This window comes from Falco cherrug, chromosome 4, assembly GCF_023634085.1.
Source record: "Falco cherrug isolate bFalChe1 chromosome 4, bFalChe1.pri, whole genome shotgun sequence".
Classification (NCBI taxonomy): domain Eukaryota; kingdom Metazoa; phylum Chordata; class Aves; order Falconiformes; family Falconidae; genus Falco; species Falco cherrug.
Window position 1 is genome coordinate 5,876,687 of NC_073700.1, and position 24,568 is coordinate 5,901,254.

The 24,568-nt window shown below is 44.5% G+C and overlaps 1 protein-coding gene across 2 annotated transcripts in view; it reads right to left on the reverse strand.

Annotated features, from left to right (window-relative positions):
• Window positions 1–18,328, reverse strand: part of FGD3 (FYVE, RhoGEF and PH domain containing 3) — a 111,696-nt gene extending 93,368 nt beyond the window's left edge. Inside the window, exon 1 of one of the 2 annotated variants that reach the window (XM_055709282.1) lies at window positions 17,945–18,321. In XM_055709282.1, coding sequence (XP_055565257.1) covers window positions 17,945–18,092 — 148 coding nt within the window. In that variant the 5' untranslated portion in view covers window positions 18,093–18,321. Of the gene's footprint in view, window positions 1–17,944 lie in introns of both variants that reach the window. The other variant, XM_055709283.1, reaches the window with a different exon arrangement.
• Between the last annotated feature and the right edge of the window lie 6,240 nt (window positions 18,329–24,568).

Consider the following 24,568-nt stretch of genomic DNA (forward strand, 5'->3'; position numbering starts at 1 on the left):
GTCTCGTACTTCCCTCCCTCTAATTACAAACTGCTTCTTAGGACGAACAGAAGTGAGAAACTGTGACAGAGGTACAAAAGTATTGCTGAGATAAATACGGTACAAGCACGAAGCTGCAGGTGTACATGGCTCCAGCATCTCTCACAAAGGGACTGCGCCCCACTTCTTCCATCACTGCGTTCCTCCTGGTGCTCACCCCAAGGTCGGTATCTCCCAAGTTCGGTATCTGATGGCATGAGTCCAGGCTGATAAAAAACATCACCCAGAACTCTTTACAACATAATATTTGATATACTTAAGAAAAAAAAAAAAAATATCGCTACAGCAAAGTGTTCTGGCTCATTGGTCTACTCTGTTTTCTAAAATTTTACAAGGACCATATGAAAACATTTTGGAAATAAGTTGTGAATTTTACTCTTTTTCTGAATCAACAAAGGAATACAGAATTTTTAATGCAAGTCCACTCATCTTTCCATCTTTAAGCATCAAGTGTCATCTGGTGGATTGACACAGAACTGCACTGAAAGTAACCTTTCCTTAGGGCAAATTTTACTAGGGAAGTAAAAATAAACAAACTGAGCAAAGATAATATTTACCTATTACCTTAGAGATGCAAATAATAGTAGTACAAACTTCTATCAGGTGCAGGTGTTTAGAAGAAGATCAGCCATAAGACTCCCATGACACATCTAAGGATTTGAGGTACCTACTGAAATTCAGGAAACTTGACTTATTTACGACTTACTGTCCAAAAGCTATCAAAAAGCATTCAGAAATCTACTAAAAACCCATATGTCTCCAGCAAAGACATCAAAAGAACCTTAGGCAAATTACTTTTTTTTAATGTAATCTGAGATCCATATGTAACTACTGAATCCGGAACTGAGGCTTTAAAGGAAAAAAGTCACCTTTGGTGATCCATCAAACTGTTTTCCCTCATGGGGAAAAAAGAAAAAGAATAAAAAAAATCAGACAACTTAATCAAGGCCAACAGTTATGCTGCAATGCTTTAAATAAAAGAGCAAACACTTAACTAGAAAACAAACCTCCTATTTCTTTCTGTGCCTTTTCAACACGTATTCTGGTCTCCTCCCTCTAAACCAAGATTAACTACCTCTGACATCATAATGTTAAAAAAATATTTCTTTTTTTTTATCTCTTTCTTATCAATGAAGGGAAGAAACCGAGCCAAGAAGAGAAGACAGACTGTAACAGACTTCTAATGAAGCTAGAAAGAGAAAAGAAAAAAAAAAAAGAAAAAAAAAAGCCTTTGCCAGGATCACGACCAAAAGATTAACTTCTATCACTTTTAATGCTTCAACTCTAAAAGTAACCCAACACACACACACCCCCCACTCCCCAAACGCATCACATTAAAGGCATTGATTTTAAAATACGTTATTTAGCAAACCTGGTAAGTAAACCACAGGGCAGCCACCTTTGGAGAACACTCAAGTTTTCAGAAAGGCGATGACTGTTTAGAAAGAAGATGACTGCTAATCAAGGTTGAAAAATCAGCAGCATCTTCCTGGCCTTTCAAACAATTTCACCTCTGCTGTGGAAGACCATGGCTATTGATGGCACTAAAGCGACTTGTAACTGCTTGAAACCACGGCAAAATCTGACTGCTGGAGAAAGCAGCCCAGCCTCCGCAACGTGGCTGTGTTTGTGAAGGTCTACAGAAGAAAGACCACATCAAGTTCAAGCATTACTCCGAAGTTAATTTGATGAGCAAAATACACCTTTTGGATACAGCATCAGTTCACTCTTTGATGCTCCTTTCCTGCGTGGGATCAGAGGTTTGGGCAGAGGACACTGGCCAAGGCCACGTTTGAGCTCGGGAGCACGGCCCCACCAAGCTGGCTGTTCCAGCCCCTGCACAGGGCTGGTGGGTCACCGTCCCCATCTCAGCTCTGACCAGAGGCTCCTCTGAAGCCAGACTCACCCGACCGTATTCTGGTTTGTAGCTCAGCCCAGCCTCGGAGCATATGACCTTCAGAGGGACTGGAACGAGAAGAGGCGCTGAGCGCGCACGCCCAGCACACCCCAGCAGCCAAAAGGCACTCGGGCTGCCGGGCCCACCTGGAGCTCATCTGATGTAAAAGCCCTTCAAACACACACCGGGCAGACGTACAGTCCTCAGCGCCAGCTCCCTTCCATAGATCCATTTCTATAGGCTGCATTTATTGCTGATGTAGACATAGGCGACATCAGCTATTTTTCTTTTCTTTGATGGTTTTAACCTAAAAGTCAATGTTTTACCCAAGCACAACTTACTGCTAAACATCAAAACCTAAGAATACATCCTAACAGTGAAAACACCAACTGGAACTGTTTCTCACTTCTGAAGCCATAATAAAAATTCTTCCAGAGTTGCTTACGTGCCTCCTCGACTAGCCAAACCCAGTCTTCCCCCAAACCCGACACAAGAGAGAAGCCAACTACTGCAGCATTTTTATTATTATTATTATTATTATTTTTAACAATGTCTGGGCTACTCAGGAGGAGGTGAGAGCAAGATTCTCTGCAGGGATTTCTAACAAGCAGCACCCACTGGAAAAACATTTCTTAGGGACTGCTCACCTCTGCATCCCAAGTGACAGCTGCTGTTGACAGATGCCAATGCCACAGACAGAGCGCTGATCCATCTGTCTGCAAGGGAGACTATGTGTTTACACACTTTACACCAAGCTGAAACCTTAAAGGTTATCCAAAACACCAACGGATGCAGTTCTTCGTGCAAAGAGCTGCCTTGCTGGTAACAAGCCGCCTAGATCCAACCCAAGCTTTTGGGCATCCTTAAAGCCGAAACTCCCCACTCCAGCAGGGTTTTCCAATTCAAATAACCTAACCCTCTTTTTTTCAGACTCCAAATAAAGTCCTCAGCTGCACCAGCTGAAGTAAGGAAGAAACAAAAAGTTTCAACAGATCAGAGGAAATGAAGCCAATCCTCTTCCCGACTTTCTCAATAGCTGTCAGAAGTCCAAATGAGCTGACAAAGACCGAAAAGCATTACCTCGAGGCTCAGTACAAAGATAGCTGATTCACAGTCGGGCTGAAGTGCAATACTGCATACTAACATCTAAAGGGTCCGTTGTTTAAAGTGTAGACTGTAACTCAGTACCTGAAACGGGACAAGTTTCTGGTTTCTCCTGATTAAAAACTGTCAAGTGACTTCGTGCAAAACATGGTCTGCCCAACCGCAGGAAAAGCTGAAACAGTTGTCACTCGAGCAGCACCTTACCTCCCAGTACCTCCTAATTCCACATCCAGTTGTTTTGGGTGAAATCTAAAAATACTTAAGGTAGCTAAGGAGGAGAAAATATTTATTTTTTAAAAAGTAATAATGATCAGTACACTGCCCCATGCATATACCTCTGGTGCTTCACGGTGAAGACACAGTCTTGCTATTAGTCCTAGAGGAATAAAAAGCTCCTCGCTCTGCACATATGATAAGAAGAGCCCTCCTCTATGAACTGCAGTGCAGCGATGGTGCCAGAATCAAGCTGTGTTACGGCTCAAGGCACCAGAAAGTCTTAGCACAGTGCCAAGTAAAGCCACTTCAATGCGGTGTCTTCATACCCCATTAGGGATTGCAAACCCTATGTTTAGGGGCATGGAAAGAAGCTGAGAGATTTACAAGAATTAGCATGGCTATATCTAGAGTTCCTACAACACCCATTTTTTCCAGTAGAGAACTGTGGTCTTCCGAGGACTCAATTAAATTCCTGTTTATTCAATACAAACAGATGTAACTCCATTATGGCACCAGCTTCCAGCTAAAGAACTCTTCTCCTGACATACATCTTAGAGATTCCTTAAATACACATCTTTCTAGCACTGCCTTTATTGTTGGTGCCAAGTATGCCGCCTGCCAGCACAGTAGTAACTCAGGCTTGCAACGTGAGGGGGGTGGGGAGGGGGCAGTGAAGCATTCCTAACAATATTAGGAACTAGGAGTTTCCTGCAGCACCAGTGGAGCACTGGCAAACAGCTGCAGAAATGCAGAAAATGCTTTTCTTCTCTTAGACTTGGTTAGCCATTACAAGATGCCAAGGCGATCTCCGCTCCCACTGTGACACCCAGTCATTCCAGAGCCTCAACAGTTTAGAGTGTTCCCCATTAAATAAGATCATTGCAAAGCTCCTTCCTTTAACAGACCCCCCCACACCTTTTCAGCATCCAGCATTTTACTTTTCCCACTGCCCCAAGTATATATGTAACACCCTAAGCCACCAATCATAAAATATCCTATATCCACCATGAGAACGACAGATACCTTTGACTGCTGCAACGTTTCCTCATCTCCCAGGTTCAAAGAAATCTAGTCTTTCTAGACGTCCCCAAGTTCTTCATAAGCAGAATCCCATGTGGAGCCTCTTCAACTAATTTCCCTTGTAATGAGCTCGCACCCATCCAACAAAGAGGAACATGAAGGGAAAAAAATAAAATAGTTTTGTTCCTACTTTTATTTTCCTATTGGAACAGAGGGGTGTAGCAGACAGTAAACATTTGTCCCTGTCATTTCCTACTCTTACTGACCAAAGTCCGTCATGCTGCCTAAATGATAAAATCCATATCAAGCCTGCAATTAGAGAGTGGAAAAGAGAGTAGAAAAACAACTTATAATAGCCTGGTTTTTTCCTAATGACACTGGTATGTTGAGGAAAATCATTAACTGTTAAGCATCCTAGATCTTAAGACACTGACATTACTTTACAATCTGTATCTTCAAAACACTCTTTAAAATAATCTAAGGATTACCCAACGTTTGAACACTAAGGAGAGAAAACTCATGCCATGACTTGCAGGGAACTCTCAAGCTTGGTTCAGATCTCTGAGTATAATTATGGCCTAAACCTGAGCAAAATAAATACCGATTTTCTTACAAAGCTGGAAGTAATTGCAAGGGGATATATTGAATCCCTATAAACTCAGAAGAATCTGGTTTCCCTGACAAGACACTGGTAACTGTTTTATCTTCTGCTGTACTGGGTCTGCTTAGCATCGTAGGGTGCCTACCACACGAAAAGTCAAGGATCAGTGCTTGGTTTTGAAGTCTCATCCCCAAACCCATGAAACTAAACGTGACCGTGCAGACAGAGCAAAGCATTTCACTGTTTATAATAATCCTGGCTATATGATACAAGACTATGACATGGCCTAGCTTGCAAACATTGCGAGACCACTTTTAGTAGAGGGTTAGCCAACCAAATTCAAAAGATAACGTTCCTTTTCTACTGGGAAATTCATCCCCGGATCTGGCAACTCGCAACGCAACCTAAAGCTGAGCTCACATTACCAAGGATCAGCTGTTTGCCTCAACTGGGACAGAGGTATTGTGTCATGTGTACAGCACGCCATGTAATTTTTGAAGATCTTAAGAAAAACACACACACACACACAAAAACTGAACCAAACAACCCCCCACCCCCCAAACACCAACTGCAACAAATATTTTGCTGCCTTCCCAGCCAGCAGACCCTCAGCTGCCCTGGTTGTACCTCAGCCTAGCGTACGGGTTCAGCCCCAACAAGCCAGGTCCTGACACCTCCAAGCTGGCTTAGCAGAAGATAGCTTAAGGAGCACGCCTAATTTGGAGACTAGCAAAAGGAAACAATTCAAATTTAAACACAAATAGTTATTTTTACATGGTCAGTATGACAGAAGGTGAGGGAAGGAAGAAACTGTAAGTGTTTGTGTTCCTTCTGGAAAAGTTACTGCGCCAGGAATGATTCGGAAGCAGGTCTCTCTGATGGAGCATGAATCTGCCAGTTTGGACCAAATATTTAGAAGACAATTCTCAGTGCTGAAAAACAGCCTGGAAGGAAGGAAGTCATAATCCTGACTGCTCTCAAGAAGTGAGTGCACTGCAATTAATATTAAAAAAAAACCAAACACACACCACCCTACAAAACCAAACCCAAACCAAAACCCACGTGAGATTTAATTTCAATAGTCCACAAAAGAAACCCTGAAAATGCATTTATCTTGATTTTAGCCCTTGTAGTCCAACTACATGGAGAACAGACTTAATGGGTGGGCCCGAAGAGAGAGCAGCAACACTGACCCACATAGTCCAGCTCCACAAAAGAGACCATGTATGTTGGTATCTTGACTTTACAAGCCACATATTTCAGCCAGGGCGCAGCACCAAATATTGTCATTGTCTAACTTCTACAAACACTTAAAGCTCTCTACAATTCTGCTTGTAGAAAACCACAGCTGAGTCTATGCTACAAACCCTACATAAATCAGACTTTATCATGACTGCCATTAAATAAATGTAAAAACAACAATGCAGAAAAAATGCAGACTTCCAGTTTTTGTTGGGGTTTTTTTGTTTAAACAAACTAACTCGAATCCTGCAATTGTGACATCCAGCATGGAGCTCTTAAAAATACATAGAACATATTTTAAAATGAGAAAGAAGAAAAAAAAAAATCTACAGTTTAATCAATACCAGCAAGTCTAATCGAAGACTCTACACACCATTTTGAATAGACCAGCAGGGTGCAGGGAATGGGGACAAATCCAGAGTCAGTTGAAGAGTCAGCTAAAGACACGGTAACACTTTTTCATCACTAAAACCCAAAAGCAGTAAGAGTCAAAGCCAAAACATGAAAGTGAAACAATCCAACAATCCACATCCAGTTTCTACACGTTTGCAACGTAGGAAAATCAAGCCTATTTGCTAAATGCAGTCCTTATGAAGAACAATCTTGAGAACTACAGTTCTTTTATTCCGAACATACTATACAGCATTAATTACACAGCCATTCAACAGACGCATTTCCATGAGTCTATTACCCAGCTGTTACACCATCTAAAAATACATATAATAAAGCAGCATCATTTTAAGCAGAACTCTGCATATAAATCTAACAGTAACTTGTACATCACCACCAATATTTCCAGCCCAGGCTCTATTTTGGATAAGCATTTTTCAGATTCCTTTTCTCTAGGAGTCCCTAGGTATGCAATATGGCTGATCGACTGTTTAACCACTGACATTGTAAGACGTCCAAGCAGAATCAATACCCATGCAAAGCACTGCTTGCTCAGGCTGTTCAGACAAGGTTTTATCTTGTTCCATCCTCTGTTAATCCTTTTAAGTGTGACCTCCCCTCAATACCTGGTAGCAGAAGTGTCAGGCGTAAAAATGCAAAATTCCTTCAGGTCATGTCTTTTAACACCAAAGTGGCTGAAAAACTAAAAAATGGAGCACGGCGCATACTCTCCTTCAGCGAACTAAATGACAGCCTTCTCTTTTGCACCATCGTGCCAGAAATCTTGATTTTCAGGTCTGCCATAAGCCTTTTCAGCAAGAGGACACCACTGCAGTCACAATCATCAATTAAAAAAACCCTTAAACTACCACCAGATTTTCAAGTCTTAAAAAAATAAAACCAAAATGGAAGTTACAGATTCAAGTTACATTTGAACTGCTCCCCTTTTATAACTGTGCTCCCTTTGAAAATCCTAACCAACATTTTAAAAATAAAAACTTAAAATATATTCCAAAAAGAGTATATTAAGGCCTTCAGTGCAAATGATGATTTTGCAGTATTTTTAGAAACTAAAGTAGATGGCATTTAGACATCTCTAATGCATTTCAAAAGACAGATCAATATGACATACTAATTTACTAATCAAACGGGTATTACATGAAGCCTCATCTTTTTTTCGCCCTCTACATGGTGAAATAAAAAAACCAGTTTTTAGTGCAAAGTGCCTCCTCTGTAGGGCGCTGAGGGAGTCCCTGTAGGATGCACATTTCTAGGGGATGACAACAATGATCAATTTTGTTATTTATTGTATCACCACACCCAGAATTCTGCAAGTTACACCCAGAGTCTACATGCTGAAAAGTCTGATTTAATACATAAGATTGTTTTTTTCCATTGCAAGATAGAGGAACACAAATTCTGAAGGAAAAAAAAACCAACCAAAACAAACAAACAAACAATAAAACCCCCAAACCCCAAAACAGCAACACAACAGCACAATTATGCAGTTCTCAAAACTGCATGCACACAATCAAACCTCAACGTTTTGAATTTAAAACCAAAAGTTTCAGAAGGCTGAAAGTACAAACATGCATTTTAGCAATCTGGCCACCAGAAGGACGTGAAGATCAATGCTGTTAGCTTGTAACTGTAACAACTTGGGTTTTATTAATTTTTATTACAGACTGTCAGCCAAGCAGATGCCACAACAGAAACGTATCTTGGAAAGAGATGTCGTTCAGGAATATCCTGAAGGTACCACAGAACTACAAGATGTCAGGAGAGGTGAGAGACCAAGAACAGAGAAATGGAAAAAGCAAGTGAGAGGCTGGCATTTGGCAGCACATGAGGGTTCCTCGGTTATCCTGGAGTGGGACAAACAGGTGCCCAGGGCTCAACAGGAGTTTGAGGTTCATCTGGTGAAGCTGATGGAATCAATCATGAAACAGGACAATCTAGTGTGTTTGGGAGGTTTGGAATACACTCTTAGCAGTTGATATGCGTGTGCCTGGGACAGCCAAGCAATGTAGGTACAAAAGCACGTGTAGTGGAAATCAAAAAGCCAAGTTTAAAACCTACGCTCTCAACCTTTAACACCTGTAACAGCATTTCACCAAGGCTTTCCCAAATTCCAGGCACCACCTGTAGGCTGCTGGGTTTCCAACCATAACCTAAAACAAAACATCACCCTATGGCTCTGCTGCCATAGATAATCATTAAGTAAGATCCTGCTCAATTTTCAACAGCGGTTTTGTTTGAAGCCTTATTCAACAGCTGAGAGAAAAGGGAGCATCAGAGCGGCACGCGCTGTGCTCCAGCTGGGGGCACCTTACCAGCACCTTATCCCTGCTTTGGGAGCATCAGCTTAAATTCAAAATGCAGCATTCTGCTGGACAAGCGGCTGTGCACAAGCTGAACGTCCCCCACCTCCCCAAGTTTATTGTTAACATACTTTTTGAACATACAAGTAGAACAAAACAAGTAAAACATACCAAAAGAAGTAAAAAAGACACCACTCCTACGTATTTTCTCAACAACTAGAAATGAACATTTGTTCATTATGTACCAACAATAATACATACCAACAACCCTAAATCTGTTACCAGCCGTAAGAAAATTTCTATTTCAGTGGAGGCCATGAGTTCTCTGAGTTTATGAATCCTCCTGCTTTAAGACACAATCCAATTTTTAAATGATTGGGCATAGAGGGGGGAAGAAAAAAAACACAAAAGCACCTCTTAGTGCCAGCTGTTCCGTAACCATTTGCTACAAAGTTTTTCCACAGCTGAAGTGGTGGCTGTGGCCAGGGGCAGAGCTTGAACCCAGGACTAGATGGACAACTAACACAACAGTTCTCTTACCCTCAGAATTAGCTTTCCACAGTTTCTTTGTCCTAACGAGGATTAGCAAATTTTAAAATAACTTCTGGGACTTGCATGGTCTGGGAAATAAAAAAGAAAAGAAAAAAAAAAAAAAATCAGACTACCCTTTCAAGTGAATAAGAAAAGCATCTGTTCTGCATTCCGAGTGAAGCAACTTCTTTTTTGACTGCACAACCATCAAATCAAGCAGCCGTAACTCAGAGCAATGACCCAATTCCAACAGCTCCAGAGAGTATGGATGAGACAGACTTTTTCTATTATTATTTTTTTATTTTACTATTTTGAGGAAATCTTCGTCTCCCCCAGCTGTGAACACTTGGCACTTCCATTAGTAAACTAGGAATGGTAAGGCAAGGCATGTATTTGCTTTAAGTTGAATTTTTTTTTTTAAGAAATTCATTTCTCAGCTGCACCATAATTGAGGAGGGACTGTTCCCCTCAACTTGGATATTCGGATCTGCATTTTTACAACTGAGAAACAGGTTGTAAGGGTTTCAATAGCAATCAGTAAAACAGATCCAGGAGGGCTCAGCAGGCAGCACCGTTTGCTCCTCCATGGGAAACTCAACTACCAGTGACTGACTCCCGCAGCCAGTGGGAGCGACGCACGGAGGTGGCACACCTGGCCCCAACAGGAAATTGGAACGGCTCAGATGTTCCTCCAGGAAAAATTCATCCACCCCCAACCTGGGGCTTTGCAGATATTCAACAAACAGAAAAAAAAAAAAAGGGGGGGGGGGGGGGGGGGGGGAGGGAAATCAAATAGAAAAACCACACATGCTACTTCAATGCAAACCTTAAGAGTTCCAACATGTAGCTATACGCTGTTGCAGCCTGGGGGCTAGACCTTTGATCAGCGTAAGTTTGTGCGGATTCAGCCACGGCTCCAGTAGAACCATGTCAACCAACACTATAAATTTAGCTGCAGGGGCACGATTCCTTTTTCTGTCAAATTTAAGATGGACTACAACACGCAGTTTGTACTGGCTTGCGAGTTCAGCCTTCCTATGCGAGTGCATGTGCTCCTGCGCTGCCGGCAGCTTGCCCACACCAAGCCTGCAGCTGGGCTTTGTAGCCCAAGGGCCAGAGCGCTCCTGTAGGGCTCCCAGTTTGTAGCCCAAGGGCCAGAGCGCTCCTGTAGGGCTCCCAGTTTGTAGCCCAAGGGCCAGAGCGCTCCTGTAGGGCTCCCAGTTCGTAGCCCAAGGGCCAGAGCGCTCCTGTAGGGCTCCCAGTTTGTAGCCCAAGGGCCAGAGCGCTCCTGTAGGGCTCCCAACATCACCCTGAGCAGCACCCCAGAGAAGGGCTCAGGAGAGGAAGCTACATCCATGTTCAGCCTCTGCTGGGAGCGGCCACAAGCAGCCTGCCTATTTCTCCCAGAAAAGGTGGGAAACCGAGTTCACTGCCATCCTCTTTCTTTCACAGAAAGGGTGCGGCCAGCGGCAAAATCTAGGAAAAAAAATAAACGCAGGAGGCTGAGATCTGGTGGTATTTTCATCCACTGGTTTTGGGGGGAGATCTCTCCCTTATTTATTCAGTTCTCCGTTGTTCTGTACCCTGGAGAACCTTTTCTTTATTTCTGCACAGTCCACAGGTTGATTTTGTACATGTTTGCTCTTTTACAAATTTCAGATTTCTTAACTAATTTTAACTTCAAAAACCGCTTTCTCCAGAATCTCTTCCTACATCCCTTTCAATGTTTTTTGCATTATACTCACCGATATTACCTTCTTTTCCATCTCACTCTTCCCTTCTACTACTCCAATCACTACAGTTCTTACACAAACATTATTTATTTGAAGATGCATGTGAAATTCAAACCACAAGCACCCACCAGATGCATAGGGCCAGTGGTAGGAAACGCAGTGTCTGCACATCTCAGTCTGGAGTTCGGCAATGTTTGTGTGGAGTGACAACCAAGATACACCAAACAGGTGATTCCCACCAAACATGGTAAAAGTGTATTGGGAGGCTTCTTCAGGCTTCCTTTCCCTGCTCCCTCCCCAGCCCCAGTGTTTGGTACAGTAACTTTCACCCTGTTCCAACCTCAAGGCCCAAAATGATTGCTGAAGTAGCAAGAATCTCATGAATGTAAATATTTGCTCAGGGTTAAGTTACCAAGAGAGAATTTCTGCTCAGAGCCTGCAAGCTCAAAGTGAAAGAATAAAAAGAGGCCAAGAGTTTAAGAAAACTAAACCCAGTGTTAAATTCCTTCATTATAGTTAGACACCTGCCTGCTTTTCAGAAGTCTAAAATAAACAGGAGAAACCTCGGACACTCAAGTGATATTTAAATGTCTCTCTGCCTTCCAAAAAATACCAGTACTACTGGGCTCTTTGGACTTTCAGAAATCAGATTCTTCAACACGAAGGTTGGTAGCCTCCAAAAACCTGCATCCACATTGCTGCGATGATGTGTACAGACATGCCTGCTGCACACGTACATGGTACCCAAATGCTCCATCCATAGAGGCTGGGCTTCCAGAAACAGGCTGACATCTAACCAGAGTCCAAAGTATCAGTGTTTCAGCCTTTCACGTTAATTAACCGGTTCAATGAGTACCATAAATTAACAGTAGAGGTACTTACACTTAAAGCAGTGCCTCTATATACTTCAGCAACAGAATATTCAAAATGCTTGAAGATAGAAAAATGGCAGATACGCAAAATTGATTCATTCAGCAATTCAGCATAAAAATACGCTCTCCTTGAATCTTCATCGGGCCAAAGAATTTCTAAGAAGCAGCATCAAATCAATCTTTGAAAAAATTCAAGAACTAGAATCACCTTTCAAAAAGCAACGCTTCAGCATTTTAAAATATAACAGTAATATAATTACAGCCATATTCACAAGGATCTACAAAGTTTAGCAGTTCCTCGCCTCTCACAGCAGTTGCCAGCAGTCTGCTCCATCCCTCTCTGTTGATGCCTTGAAGATTCTATCATCCCAAGAGATACTTTTGCTACTACTGCTACTACCAACAGATTTGAAGATCATGAATTGCACATTACTCCATCCTCTGCCTGATGACAGCTTCTTAGCAACGTCAGGAGCTTGGTCCAGAACAGCAATCCATACTTCCAACACATTTCGATGTTGTGCCTGTGCAATTTAAAACCTTAGAAATGGTTATTCTTGCTCTTAATAACATTGACCTCTCTAGCTCACCAGCATTCAAGCCAGACACAAAAGTTGGTAGCGCTTGATACATTTCTTCAAGACAAAAAAGCTCCTTCTCCAGGCTGTTACGGCCTGCCATGAGGACAGAGTAGGACTCGCCAACGTTCACCTGACCAGCCCTCAGGGATGCCATGAGAAAGTAAGCCCGGACCTCCCAGTCCCACCACCAACGCACGCTGCATCATTCAGGCGGTATCAAGCGTCTTAACACAGGAGAAAAATCCCATCTTAGCATTTCTGCAACTTTTTTTCTGCTGACAGTTGACTGTCAAAGAGTCACGGGGTTTTAGAGTTCATAGCCGCAACACTGATCATGCTAAGAGGGAGAGAAGAAAGACAGAGGGAGGAAAGTATTCTGATGATATCTGAAGGTTATCCAGACAGCCCAGCTCTGAGGTAGGAACCTCAGCCCCGTGTTAATGGAGCTTCTGGAGGTGATGAGTTGATGAGATCACCTCTCTGAGCCCCCTACGAGCCCCGCAGGGAATCCTGCGTGACAGGACCCAGGTTATACTACACCACCAGCCTCCTCTCCCCAACCTCCCCGTCCAGCTCCCCGCCCAGTCCTCCCACAGTAACTGAATCAGGGGCTTTCGCTCCCACACCAGGGTCCTAAGCCTGGATAAACTGTAAGAAAAGTGCAACCTGGAAAACAAGGAAGCAGGTAATACCAATAACCTCTGAAATACAACTGCATTTCACAGAAAGACGAAAACAGCACCAGAAGTCAGCGACACCGCCAGAAAACGCAGGCAGAAGAGCGATTTGAGAGGCAGCGGTCAGGGACCGCAGAGGCAACGCGCTTTCAGTAATGCCACTTAAACTCAGTAACTGAACTCTAAGTAGCCAGGTCACAACTGCACGCCCTGGGTATTTCTCATAGAAGTACACTGTGAGTGCCACCAGAAAAAGCCGTGGCCTTACCAGCGAAGGAAGGGAGGCGAACGTGGGGCCGTCGCTCCACTCAGCACTGCAGGAGCACGCGCTGCGCACCGGCGCTTCTTGCCTGCACGGGTAGTGCAGCATTCGCCCAGTACCCAGGTAAAGTGACCGCGCAGTAGTACTTTGGTACCAGAAACTCCTAATGATAGCCAGTAAAGTGAAAAGACACAAACTGAAATAAAATACATAAAATTTTAAGACATTGCAAAGTGTAAAATGCAAATACAGTTATACTAAACCTGGCTTTTAGGAGATAGCTGGGGAATGGGAGAGGGGAGAGTGGAGGGAGGGGCAAACAGCTTTACTGGAAGACTTTCCAGCCTACCTCCACTATTGTTCCACCAACAAAGGCCTTCTCAAATTTCACGACTCATAACCTCCAAACCAGCCGGAATTCTGTGCCGTGACCGCCTGCTTCCAACTACCCTGTGCTCCTGAGAACACAGCACTCATCTGCAAACATCTATCCCCAGTTTCACATGGATTTTCACGGTGGAGGTCCAGGGTGCTGTGCTCGGGGAAAGTGGGCTCAGTGCTCAGCAGGGTGTTCGAAGGGGTTGGCAGAGGACAAGAAAACAGAGACCGAGGGCTGGCGGCAGGTATGCAGCGTGGCCTGGGAGCTGCCACATCATGGAAAGAGCTAGCAGAGTTCAACGATGCTCCCTTGAATTTTCTCTCTCCTCTCTCCCACTTGTACCTTAGTCCACCTTACCTCAAGCTATCTCAAATTCTGGTTCCATATCTGAAACATACGTGAAGTTGTTTTTTACTTAAAAGGAACTTTCAACTAGTTCAGAGAATTTGGAACCAGAGACGTATTTTGCAAAAGGTTATCAATATTGATTATTATGCAAGAATCGTAAACCAAGGCCTCTCAAGTGAAACATTCATTTTCACATTAAAATTTGGTAATGCCAACTCAAATGAATACCAAAGCAGTTGCTGCTAATTTTAATCTGCCACACCATTTCCTCCATTCAGACACATTAACATCCACATAATCAACAACTCAAACCTAACATATCTGCATCCAGCCCTGCAAAGTAGAAGCATTTATTACCTTTTACCAGCCACCTTTAAACAGTTTCAAATTCTTCAAGCTCTGAGTATTTACTAAATGAAAAATATTTTAAATGTTTACAAAACTGCTTGAAGAAAATGAATCTTACTCAAAAGGATTTTACAAGTTTATAGCTTTAGCAGAAACCGGTGTACAGTCAAAGAAGAAACCAAGCATTAAGCAAATCATTGCTGTGTTTATACTCTCTGCCCTTTCAATTCTCATACAGACCACTCAGTCACACTCAGTAACCAAAGCAGGATCATTTAGACCAATATTGCTCACATCTGATAATCTTAACAAGATCCCTAAAACAAAAAAAGGTAATAATTCGAATACAAATAATTAGAAAAATACATTCATTATTATTGATCTGTGTCAGTAGTAAAAGACAAGCTTCAGTCAGTGTCCATTGAGCCGGATACTTTACAGACACACAGGAAGACAAAGCTGTTTCCAAAGACCTCCTACAGAAGTTAGCTCATTTTTCTTTTAAAAACAGTGGAAAACACCTGGATTTTAGATAGCATTTCAGAGAGCAGCAGTCTCCAAATCACCCCATCACACACGGTCGGTTTGAGAAGGCGGCTTCCCCAAACACATAGCAATAGCAACCTGGTCAGGGAGCTCTGGGTACAAACCCCTTGAGATGCTTTGAAAAATCCCAGCCAGAAAGCCTGTCTTGAAAACACTGCCATGCCAACAACGCACAAATAAAAAGTCATCGCCTTGGACTCTGACTTCCCAAGTCTTTCCCTCCCACTGTCCCAGGGTTTCGACAAACTGCTTCCACTGCTACTGACCTAAGACAGTCTCCCTTGTTCCGGACCATGCTATGGAACCTCACCTCACACAAAAAGCCACGAGGACCATCACCACTCTATTTTGATTCCACCATTTTTATTTGTTTGAACGTAACATCCTCTCTTGCATCTCTGAGGCACTTCAAGACCAAACGAGCTCTGAAGTCCCAACCTCCTTGCACAGTATCACCTCAGTCGATGTCTGGAGTCTGGGAGCCATCCACAAGAACTCTCTGGGTCAGTATGGCATTACTACACTGGGTTTCCTTTAGGAAAGAGCAACCCAGTATCAGCCCCATCTCTCTTCCCCACCTCTGCAGAAGATAGCTGACAGGGCTTGCATCTGCATCTTTGGAAAGAGGCTGAGCTCCTCTAGCAAGAAAGAGTCCCGGCTTCATTTTCATCAAGAGTTTTAGACATACATTTAAATGCAAGGAACTGCACCAACAGGGACTGGACAACAGCAATTCCAGCTCCATTCAGGAATGATTCAAGCCAGGACTATGCAAGCAGGGCGCATATGATCAAAGAAGAGCAAGCCAGCTTAGCCTCTACAGACTTCCATGAGATCACCATACTCCAGGTGCCACAGCTCTGAGAACAGATATAATCTCTCACTCAAGACAGCCACAGCCAAGAACACCACACACTCACGCATACAGTGGGATATGCACAGCACCTGTCTACAAGCATCTAACTTGAGAATCTGTCTCCTTCCATGACTAATGGCAGGAGAGGCTGCTAACAGAGGTATTCCAGCTCCTGCAGGCTCCAATCCTCATGGGAGGACCCATCTCCAATCTTAACATACCGAAGACTGCTACCCACGCAGTTTAGGAGATGTCAGAAGTCAAATTGTCTGAATATCCCTGAATCCGGGGCAGACTGGGAACCTTGGCAGATCTGCAACTCGCCACCATAATCCTTCTTGGGTTGAGGCAGCCTTTATCTACCTGAGAAGCAGGGTGGATAACTTCCATTTTTTTAAAAAGGATTTATTTCTTCAAAGGAAGGAATTCCTTTAAGGTCCATTTAATTTTTATCATTTTTGTCTAGCTTCATTAAAGTAAGGAGACACGACACACAATATGGTCACAAACAATCTAAATCAGGAACAGAACCAGCTTGCTTATTTCAGGGTATGATTTTATACACACAGCTCTGCTAGTCTGAATATGAACTCTGTAACTAAAACATCCTAATAACAATGCGAAACTAGCTTTCTATCAAAAATAAACTTCCTACAAAGAACGCAAGAATACATTTATCAATGTATTTCTTGCCACATGTATCCCATTTACATTCTGTATACTTCTCCACTTGGACAACAGAACCAATTCTGGTCAGTAACAATCGCCAACAGTCCTTTCCACCCTCCGGTGCTGCTGTGTATCAGGCGCTGCAAGAAGTGGTTAGTTCCAGACTCGTTTAAACTGTAAAGCCATTTTCCTTTGTGTTACAGTTCCCTAACGCTTGCAGGGGAACCAAGGTAGAGTATATCCCTTTAACATAGTTTAACCACTCTCAATATTTGGAATGGAAAATGTGACTTAGGTACTGAGGTTTAAAAAACAGCTACGATGTATGCAGCCAATTTTCTAAACGTGAATCTCATAAGGTTTTCGTTCTAGGTGGTTCCCCCCCCCCCCTTTTTTTTTTTCATGAGAATGTACAGCTTACAAGAGGCAGCCAGCTAAATGCAACAGACCATTATGGCTCAGAGGTTTCCAATTTGCAACAAGAAATGGTTTACATTATAAGCACTAACAGCTCCAAAAGGTATTTAAAAAGGAGAGCGGAGAAAAACTTTGCACTTCATAAGTGCCTAAATATGGATTGGCAGGAAATAAATTTAATCCATGCAGTTAATAATAGTCTTACGAAAATAAGTGTTTCACAGAACCGGTTTTATGTGGTTTAGGAGAACTAAAGATGTATTTACACAGCTCAGTGCTACATTTACCCCAACGTGCAGCCCCGGCGCGCGGGCAGGGCAGGCCCCGGTGCCCGCGGGGGGCCCGGCGCGGCGGGGGGCGGCGGGGGGCGGCCGGGGGGCGGCAGCGGGCAGCGGCGCCTTGGCTGCAGCCCCCGGGCCCAGCGAGCGCCGCCCTGCCCCCGCCGGCAGCGCCCCAGCCGCAGGGACCGGCCAGCGCGCCCGTGAGGCGAGGGGAAAAAAATGAACAAAAAAGTTACGCGGTTACGCGTCGCCCCGGCTGCTCCGCTCCAGGCCGGGCCCCCGCCCCCGCGGCTCGGGCCGTGCCCGGTGCCCGGCGCCCCGCGCAGGGGCGGGCGGAGGAGGGCCCTGACCCGGCAGCGCCGCAGGGACGGCGCGGAGCAGCGCCCGCCGGCCGGCGAGGGATGGGGCGGGCGGGGAGGGCGCCGCGCTGCCCCCCGCACACCTGGAGCGGGGCCGGCCCGGGCTCCGCGCTCCCCCCGCGCCCGCCGGGGAGACCCGCCGCCCCCACCCCGCCCAGGCGCCCCCGGCCCCCGCCGAGCCGAGAGGAGGCGACGCGGGGGCAGCGGCTGGGGCGGGCAGCGGGGCCCGGCGCGGCGCGGGGGGCTCAGCCTTACCCTCCGGCTCCATCTGCTCCCGCCGCCGCGCTCCGGCGCTCCCCGAGCTGCTGCGCGTTGGGCCGGGCGGCGCGCCGGGCTGAGCGGTTACAAAGGCGGCCGCCGAGCGAGGGGGGTGGGTTTCCTCTCCCTCCCACTGCAGCTGCATCGCGCCATGAGGCGCCGCGAGCGGGACGAGGCGCCCCCAAAGGCGGCGGAGGCGTGACGGGCTCCGCCGCCCCTCGGCCCCGCGCCGCCCGCCCCGGCCCGGCCCCGGCGGCCAGTGGGACCGCGCCGGCTGCCGCGGGACCAGGTGCGGCCGCGGCCCTGGGGAGGAACGCGCCCGGCCGGCCCGTCGCTCCTGGCGGCCGGGAGGCGGGGGCCCCGCTGCAGGCCGCGGCGGCGGGGAGGGGAAGACACCGCCGCCTCCTTCCCGCCCGGCCGCTCCTAGGAAAGCGGCTCCCCGCCTGCGCGGCCCCGGGGGCTTGCGAGGGGCTCCCGCCGGGCAGGACGGGGCCCGCGCCCCCTCACGGCAGCCGGGTGGGCTCCGCCGGCGGCCGGGCCCGCTGCAGGCAGGGCCCTGGGGCCGCCCGCGCCGCAGAGGGGCTCTCCCCGCTCCCGGTTCAGGGCACAGGGGTCAGGGAACCGCGTCCCCGGGGCGAAGCCCGAAGTCACGCCAGAAGCCGCGGGCAGGGCGGGGCCTGCGGGGCGGGCTCCGCGCCAGCTGCTGCCCGCGGCCGGGGCTGGGGCCGTGGGGGCCCCCGGCCCCGTCCTTCCCGCGGGGGGAGCGCAGCCACGGCCGCGGAGCGGCTGGGCGACGCGCACCTTGGCGGGTGGCGGGTGGCGATGTCGGCGCTGGGGTGCACCCCTGGCGCTGGGGGTGCGGCGGGCGAGGCAGAGCCCGGCCCGTGCAGCGAGGTGCGATGGGCTCCCTGGGAGAACAGGCCGCTCAGCCCTGAGCAACACGCGCGTGTTAGGCCCAAAACGTGCATCAAGCAATCTGTCTCCGAAAGAATGAAACCACGTAAAACTGCCTTGAATAAGGCATTTACCTTCAGGAAAAAATCCAAACCAGTACATTCAGAAGTGAACTACTTTAAAGTTGAGCTTTAGTCCATTTTTTATTACCCAGTAACTGGCCATTGCTCCTTATCCCTGAAACGTCTGGCTTTGATGTAGGCCGCATTACGGAAATACACTTTTGCGTAACTTCAATAGTGCAGTGGAATGGAAACGTATTTTTGTAATGAAATTCATATAATGGATTTCCTCGGACTAGCTATTCCAGAATAAAAGGAGTTGCTGTTCTAGAGTAACTCTGTGAGTAGGGTCTAGTTAAACCAGCGTAAGAGAACAGATTTCTCAGTAATGAACCAACCCAGATTTCTTGATGTTCCTTTTGAAATCATATCTGTTACTTTCAAAATCCTACCTGTTACTTTCAAAATCCTACCTCAAAGCATTAATATGCAGACACAGATTCAACACACAACTACCCATTTCAGAGGTTAGGCTCCTCGCAGTCGTAGCCATGTGCGATGGTTATGGCTCCCTGACGTCAGTCCTGTGCTTCAGGCCAACGAGGCGGCTCATCGCTGAAGTACTTCCACCAGAGCAGACCTGAGCTTACCGGCTATTGCTGCATGGTGGCTACATAGGACAGGCGCTCAGCAGCAGAAACCAGCTCAAACATTGTAAAAAATTACCCAGGTTCTTTGCTCTCAAGAAAGCAAGGTCCATGCTATGAAGTATAAAGCTGAGACAAAAACCTGTTTATTTTAAGCATTTAAGCCTACTCGATATGGTACCAGAACACCACATAACCAGCATTCTTTAAAAAAATCATTTTATTTCCTGTCCGGTTCTTTCCCCACCCTAGCCAGCATTTTGCTTTGCTTTGTGTTTCTTCTAGAGAATTAGAGCATTTTTCATTGAAGGTGCTCTCAACTCTTACAGTCTGGGCAATCACAGTATATAATTTGTATTTCTGACCAGAATCAGTTGATTAATTCTGGAGGGAGTTTACAATTTAAGCAAACATCAAATTGCAGCCGTTGCTGCTAGCCAGCTAAGGTTGTAACAAAGGGCCAATACAAGTTTCTTCACATCTAAGACATTTCTTCAACCAAGGTAAGTAACTTGGACTCAGACAGTGATTCCAGTAGATAAGGAACAAATAAAAGAAGGTCTCTTTTTGAAGCTTTGCTAGGGATTTGAAGGAATAAAGGCTACTGGGAAGGTAGGCAGATGCTACCAGCAAAAAAGCAAAACAGTACAGATTTGGTGTTAGAACAGGGAGGTGTTTGCTGGAACACTTCCTCTGAATATTTTAAATCCCCCCCCACCGCCACTGAAAGGCATCCAATCCTTTAAAACTGTGAGGAGCAAAACCTGGCATTGTGCTTTTCAGCACAGTTTATGACTCCTGAGTAAAAATACAGGACTCGACCTTTTATTGAGTTGCAGGTATCCAGCTCTGTTAAGCCCCTTCCGCCTAAACCTATCTCAGGCACCCAAGCTGTTCGCCTTCACTGTGTCACGAAGGAAGTCGTAATAGGAACAAGTCTGCCTTGTCAACATTTCTGTCTCTTCTGCTTTTCTGAGGCTTAATCTCAGAGTCAAAGCTTCTATTAAATAGAGCAGAAACTGGTTGGCAATCTTCTGCACTGAACTGGATCTTGCTGAGCACCTTAAGGTCTTAGCTTTATTAAATCTTATTTGCAAATGCAAATTGCACTTTGTACACAGTACAATATACTTCTTTAAGCTTTGAAGCATTGGGCAACGTCTACTGCATGTGGTCTTTACTGTGGGATTTTTTTTATTGTTTTCAAAACCTTGATGTCTAATGCACGTGCATGCAAGGGTAAGAGAGAAGGGTCAATAAATGCAAAGTCAAAGTGTAAGCGGTTAGCAAAGTTCACACAAATACTTGCTCTTTCTACCCCCAAAAGAAAAAAAGTTGCCTGTCATATGGCATTAATGTTCTTTTACAAGAAAAGTGCTCTCAACACGAATTAATTCTCCCTCATGGTAGGCTTTGCAGTTAAATAAGGATTACCACTGCATGCCCAGGAAAGATAAATCTAAAGAGGGTAAAAATAACCTCTTACAAATTTAATGAGACAATGAAGACCAAGAAGCTATGGCTTTGCAAATACATGGGTTTTGTCTGACATGCTCTTCATGTAAGAGATGCATGTTGTGTTCTCTTCCGGATGATGTAATCCTCAGGGTGACCCTCATGTGCTTTTGCCATCATATGACACTCTGCTGAATATACAAAGTTCCTTTGTGTACAGAGTCCTTATTTGTAAGTCTCTGAATTTTGATCAGAGCTTTTTTTTTTTCCTTTCTGAAGAGACTACTTTTCATTTGAAGATCACTGCAACATGTCTTTTGAGTATTTATGCAATCTCATTTTCGTGAATTTGAAACTGAGCCTTTTTAATTGCAGAGAAAGATGTACTGCTTTATTTCCCATTCACAAGTAGATGAAACCAGCAATTGCAATAAAAAAATTAAAATTTATGGTAGCACTGAAATCTATTCTGTCACTTTAAATTCACAAAAAAGTGGGAAAAGATGATGCATCAAAGGTAGCTTTCAAGGGGAAATATTTCTAAACTGAAACCCTACTGAGGTAAGGTTGGTTGTTTTTTTTAATGATACCTTGGGCAAAAGCAAGTTTATTCCACATTCACCAACACCAGTTACCAGAGCAGCCAGGAATCCAGAGGAAAAAAAAAAAAAAGAAACAAACCACAGAACAGAGAGACACAAATAAGGAACTGCAGATAAAAGTAAAGCAGTTCTCCAGTCAAGACACAAATCCTGTAGCAGCTTTTATGCTATAGCGTAAGATTTTTATAGCAGAGTGGAATAGTCTGTATTTTATCCCCACTTCATAAAGGAGCTGAACTTAAAATAACTACTAAGGCTTATATTTTGAATCAAGTTAATTCTCCTCAGCATCGAGGCATTTCAAACCCTGGTCTTTCTCATTTCACAGGTATAATTTATACGCTGATTTAACTTTTTTTTTTTTTCTCATATAAATTGATTCAGATCTTCTTAAGGTAATATACAGCAGAATTTTTATCTGGACTCTCTGAAAGCAGCAGTAGATTCATATCACAGATAAATGATCAGAGCTTGTCACCTCTTTCCTGAGCCTGATCTTCACAACTGAAAATGTTCTTTGTGGAGTCCCTAAGGAAGGCAACAGGGCCATTCTTAATCTTTTAAATGCTGGGCTGGGGAAAACAATAATCGCATTGCCCTTACTGGACAAATAATGAGCTATATATATATAAATACATATATTACCGGACAAATAACTAATGAGCAAAAGGGTGGTGGATCCGCTCGCTTTCTTTGTGTCTCTGGTGTAAAATGAGGGTAGGACCCTATTAGAGGACTCCTAATATCCTGACCAGAAAAGCTACACTTAACGTGTGACTATCCACACGCACAGGAGAGTGTGACAAGCATGAGGAGGTGTTACTGACCGGTTTAGCTAAAAGCCAACATGTGTGGCAGCCACCAGACTCTCGAGTTCTTAGTGGGTGTCTCCATTTGCTAGCTGCAACCAGAACGCCAAGGCTAAACTTACAACAGAACACAGCAGTGTTACAGAAACCTCTGTGCACGTACCGGATTCTGTTTACTGTGGGTTTGCATTTATATTTTTAGATTACTGAAAGCTGTCAGAGATGTACATTCATCTGCAGAATTGGGGGATGAACTCAGCGACCCAGAAAGTTTTTTCAACTCTCATGTTTGTAACTTGTTTTCTATCACATTATAAAGTAGATGAGGAGTTACAGCTTGTCACCATTCGATTAAACATTTCCAATTTTGCACTACCCTCAAAAACAAGATATGCTTTACGAATTGAGTCATCTGACATGGCACACATGCATCAAGGGTGGTATTTTTCAAAAGCAACGCCTTTCAGGAATATAAACTAGTACTTGAAAGGAGGAGAGGTACCTAAACACTCTTGACGTTGAGAAGGAATTAGGTTAAGCCTTTTCTGAAATTATTAGTTAGATATTAAAACAATCTAAAGGGCATCATAGATTTTACCCTCAACTTTTCAGTAACCTAAAATCAACCACACTGAGATTCTGTCAGTTTGTTGCTTTGATTGGAGCGGTACTAAAACTAGAATCTCTTGTCATACAATAGAGTGAAATACTGTTTTTCTGGGCACCATTAGATTAGAAATTTACTCCAGCTTTGGCCTGAAAGAGGCCAGAAATGGCAAGACACGCCAGTGATCCGGCAGACGGTAAGGCTTAGCTTTTAAGCAGGAAGAGAGAATTACAGCACTTGATTTTTGTCATCCTGGTCACAGTTAATTTGGGCTTAGAAACAAACACTGACTTCTTTTGAATTTTGATTCGAAAAATTTATCATCCTCATCTCTTTTTTATGTTACTCAAAATATATCCCATCGATTAAGTAATTATTCTGTGACATGGGTGACCCCGCAAATCAGCTGAAACCAAAATATTTAGTAGAATTTCTTTACTCTGAAAAAAGATCACCAAAATGGTGATTAGTTAGTACAATATTTATGTAATCTATAATCTATTACTAAAACATCCAGAATACAAACGTACATCCTTTGAAAACAGATTGTATTTGACCCTTCATGAAACTGCTAGAAGGTTCTCATACAGTAACATTCTGAAACGATCATTTATAAAAGTTTCAAACCAGCCATCATCAATTGCTTTTCTCACAGACCTGGTCTACGTGTTACCAGGATCTTGATGAACGCAATAGTATTAAGAATTACCCACAGCTTACTCCTGCAGCCCTCAAAGCTGCCCTTACAACTACAATTTAACATGGTGATAATTACAGTCCTGCCCAGTCCGTGATTTGGCTGAGCTAAGTCACAAAGCAGAGGGAAAGAAAGGTCTCCGTAGAGCTCCTGCCCTGCAACCATGTGCCTGCTCGCTGTCACACAGGGGATCTGGTGCCACATCTGCCCCCAGGAAAGCAGGAAAATAAACCCGATTTATTAAAGTGCAGGCAATTTGCATCTTCTGTCTTCAAGGAGTCAAGAGGGCCAGCCCCCTCATAGAATTTATTGGGTAGGCTGAATCTGCGTAAGCATCTTACGTGACTTCTTCAAAAATCTAATGCAATTTATGTACTTGTATAAAGCTTGAACTTCCTTGGAAGTCAGAACCTGTGAGTGGCATTTTAGCTAAAGGGCTTTTATTTCTAGATCTTTATCTACTGAATTATATAGCAGATGTAATTTTTACCTTGTGCATACATTTTGGATACACTTAATAGACAACAGATGTTAGATTCTAGTTTTCTTTATACTTGTATTTTCTTAGATGTCGCTCTAATGAATAAAGGCAGGCTTTAAGTAGCATGGTCTTAACTACGGATCTGTTTGTGAGGCTTACACGCACCAGCTACTCTACCACATGACTTCACTTGTGAGGGAAAAAACACAACTGAAGATTAATTACATAGCCAGGATGGAGTTTCTTTAAATCTCAAGAGAAAACTAAAGTCTTTCCTGGAATGCTATCAGCCTTTAATTGTCAATTAACTATAGAAATATTTACTACTTTTGATGTAGCAGGTCCATCTCCTATTGAGAAAGGACAC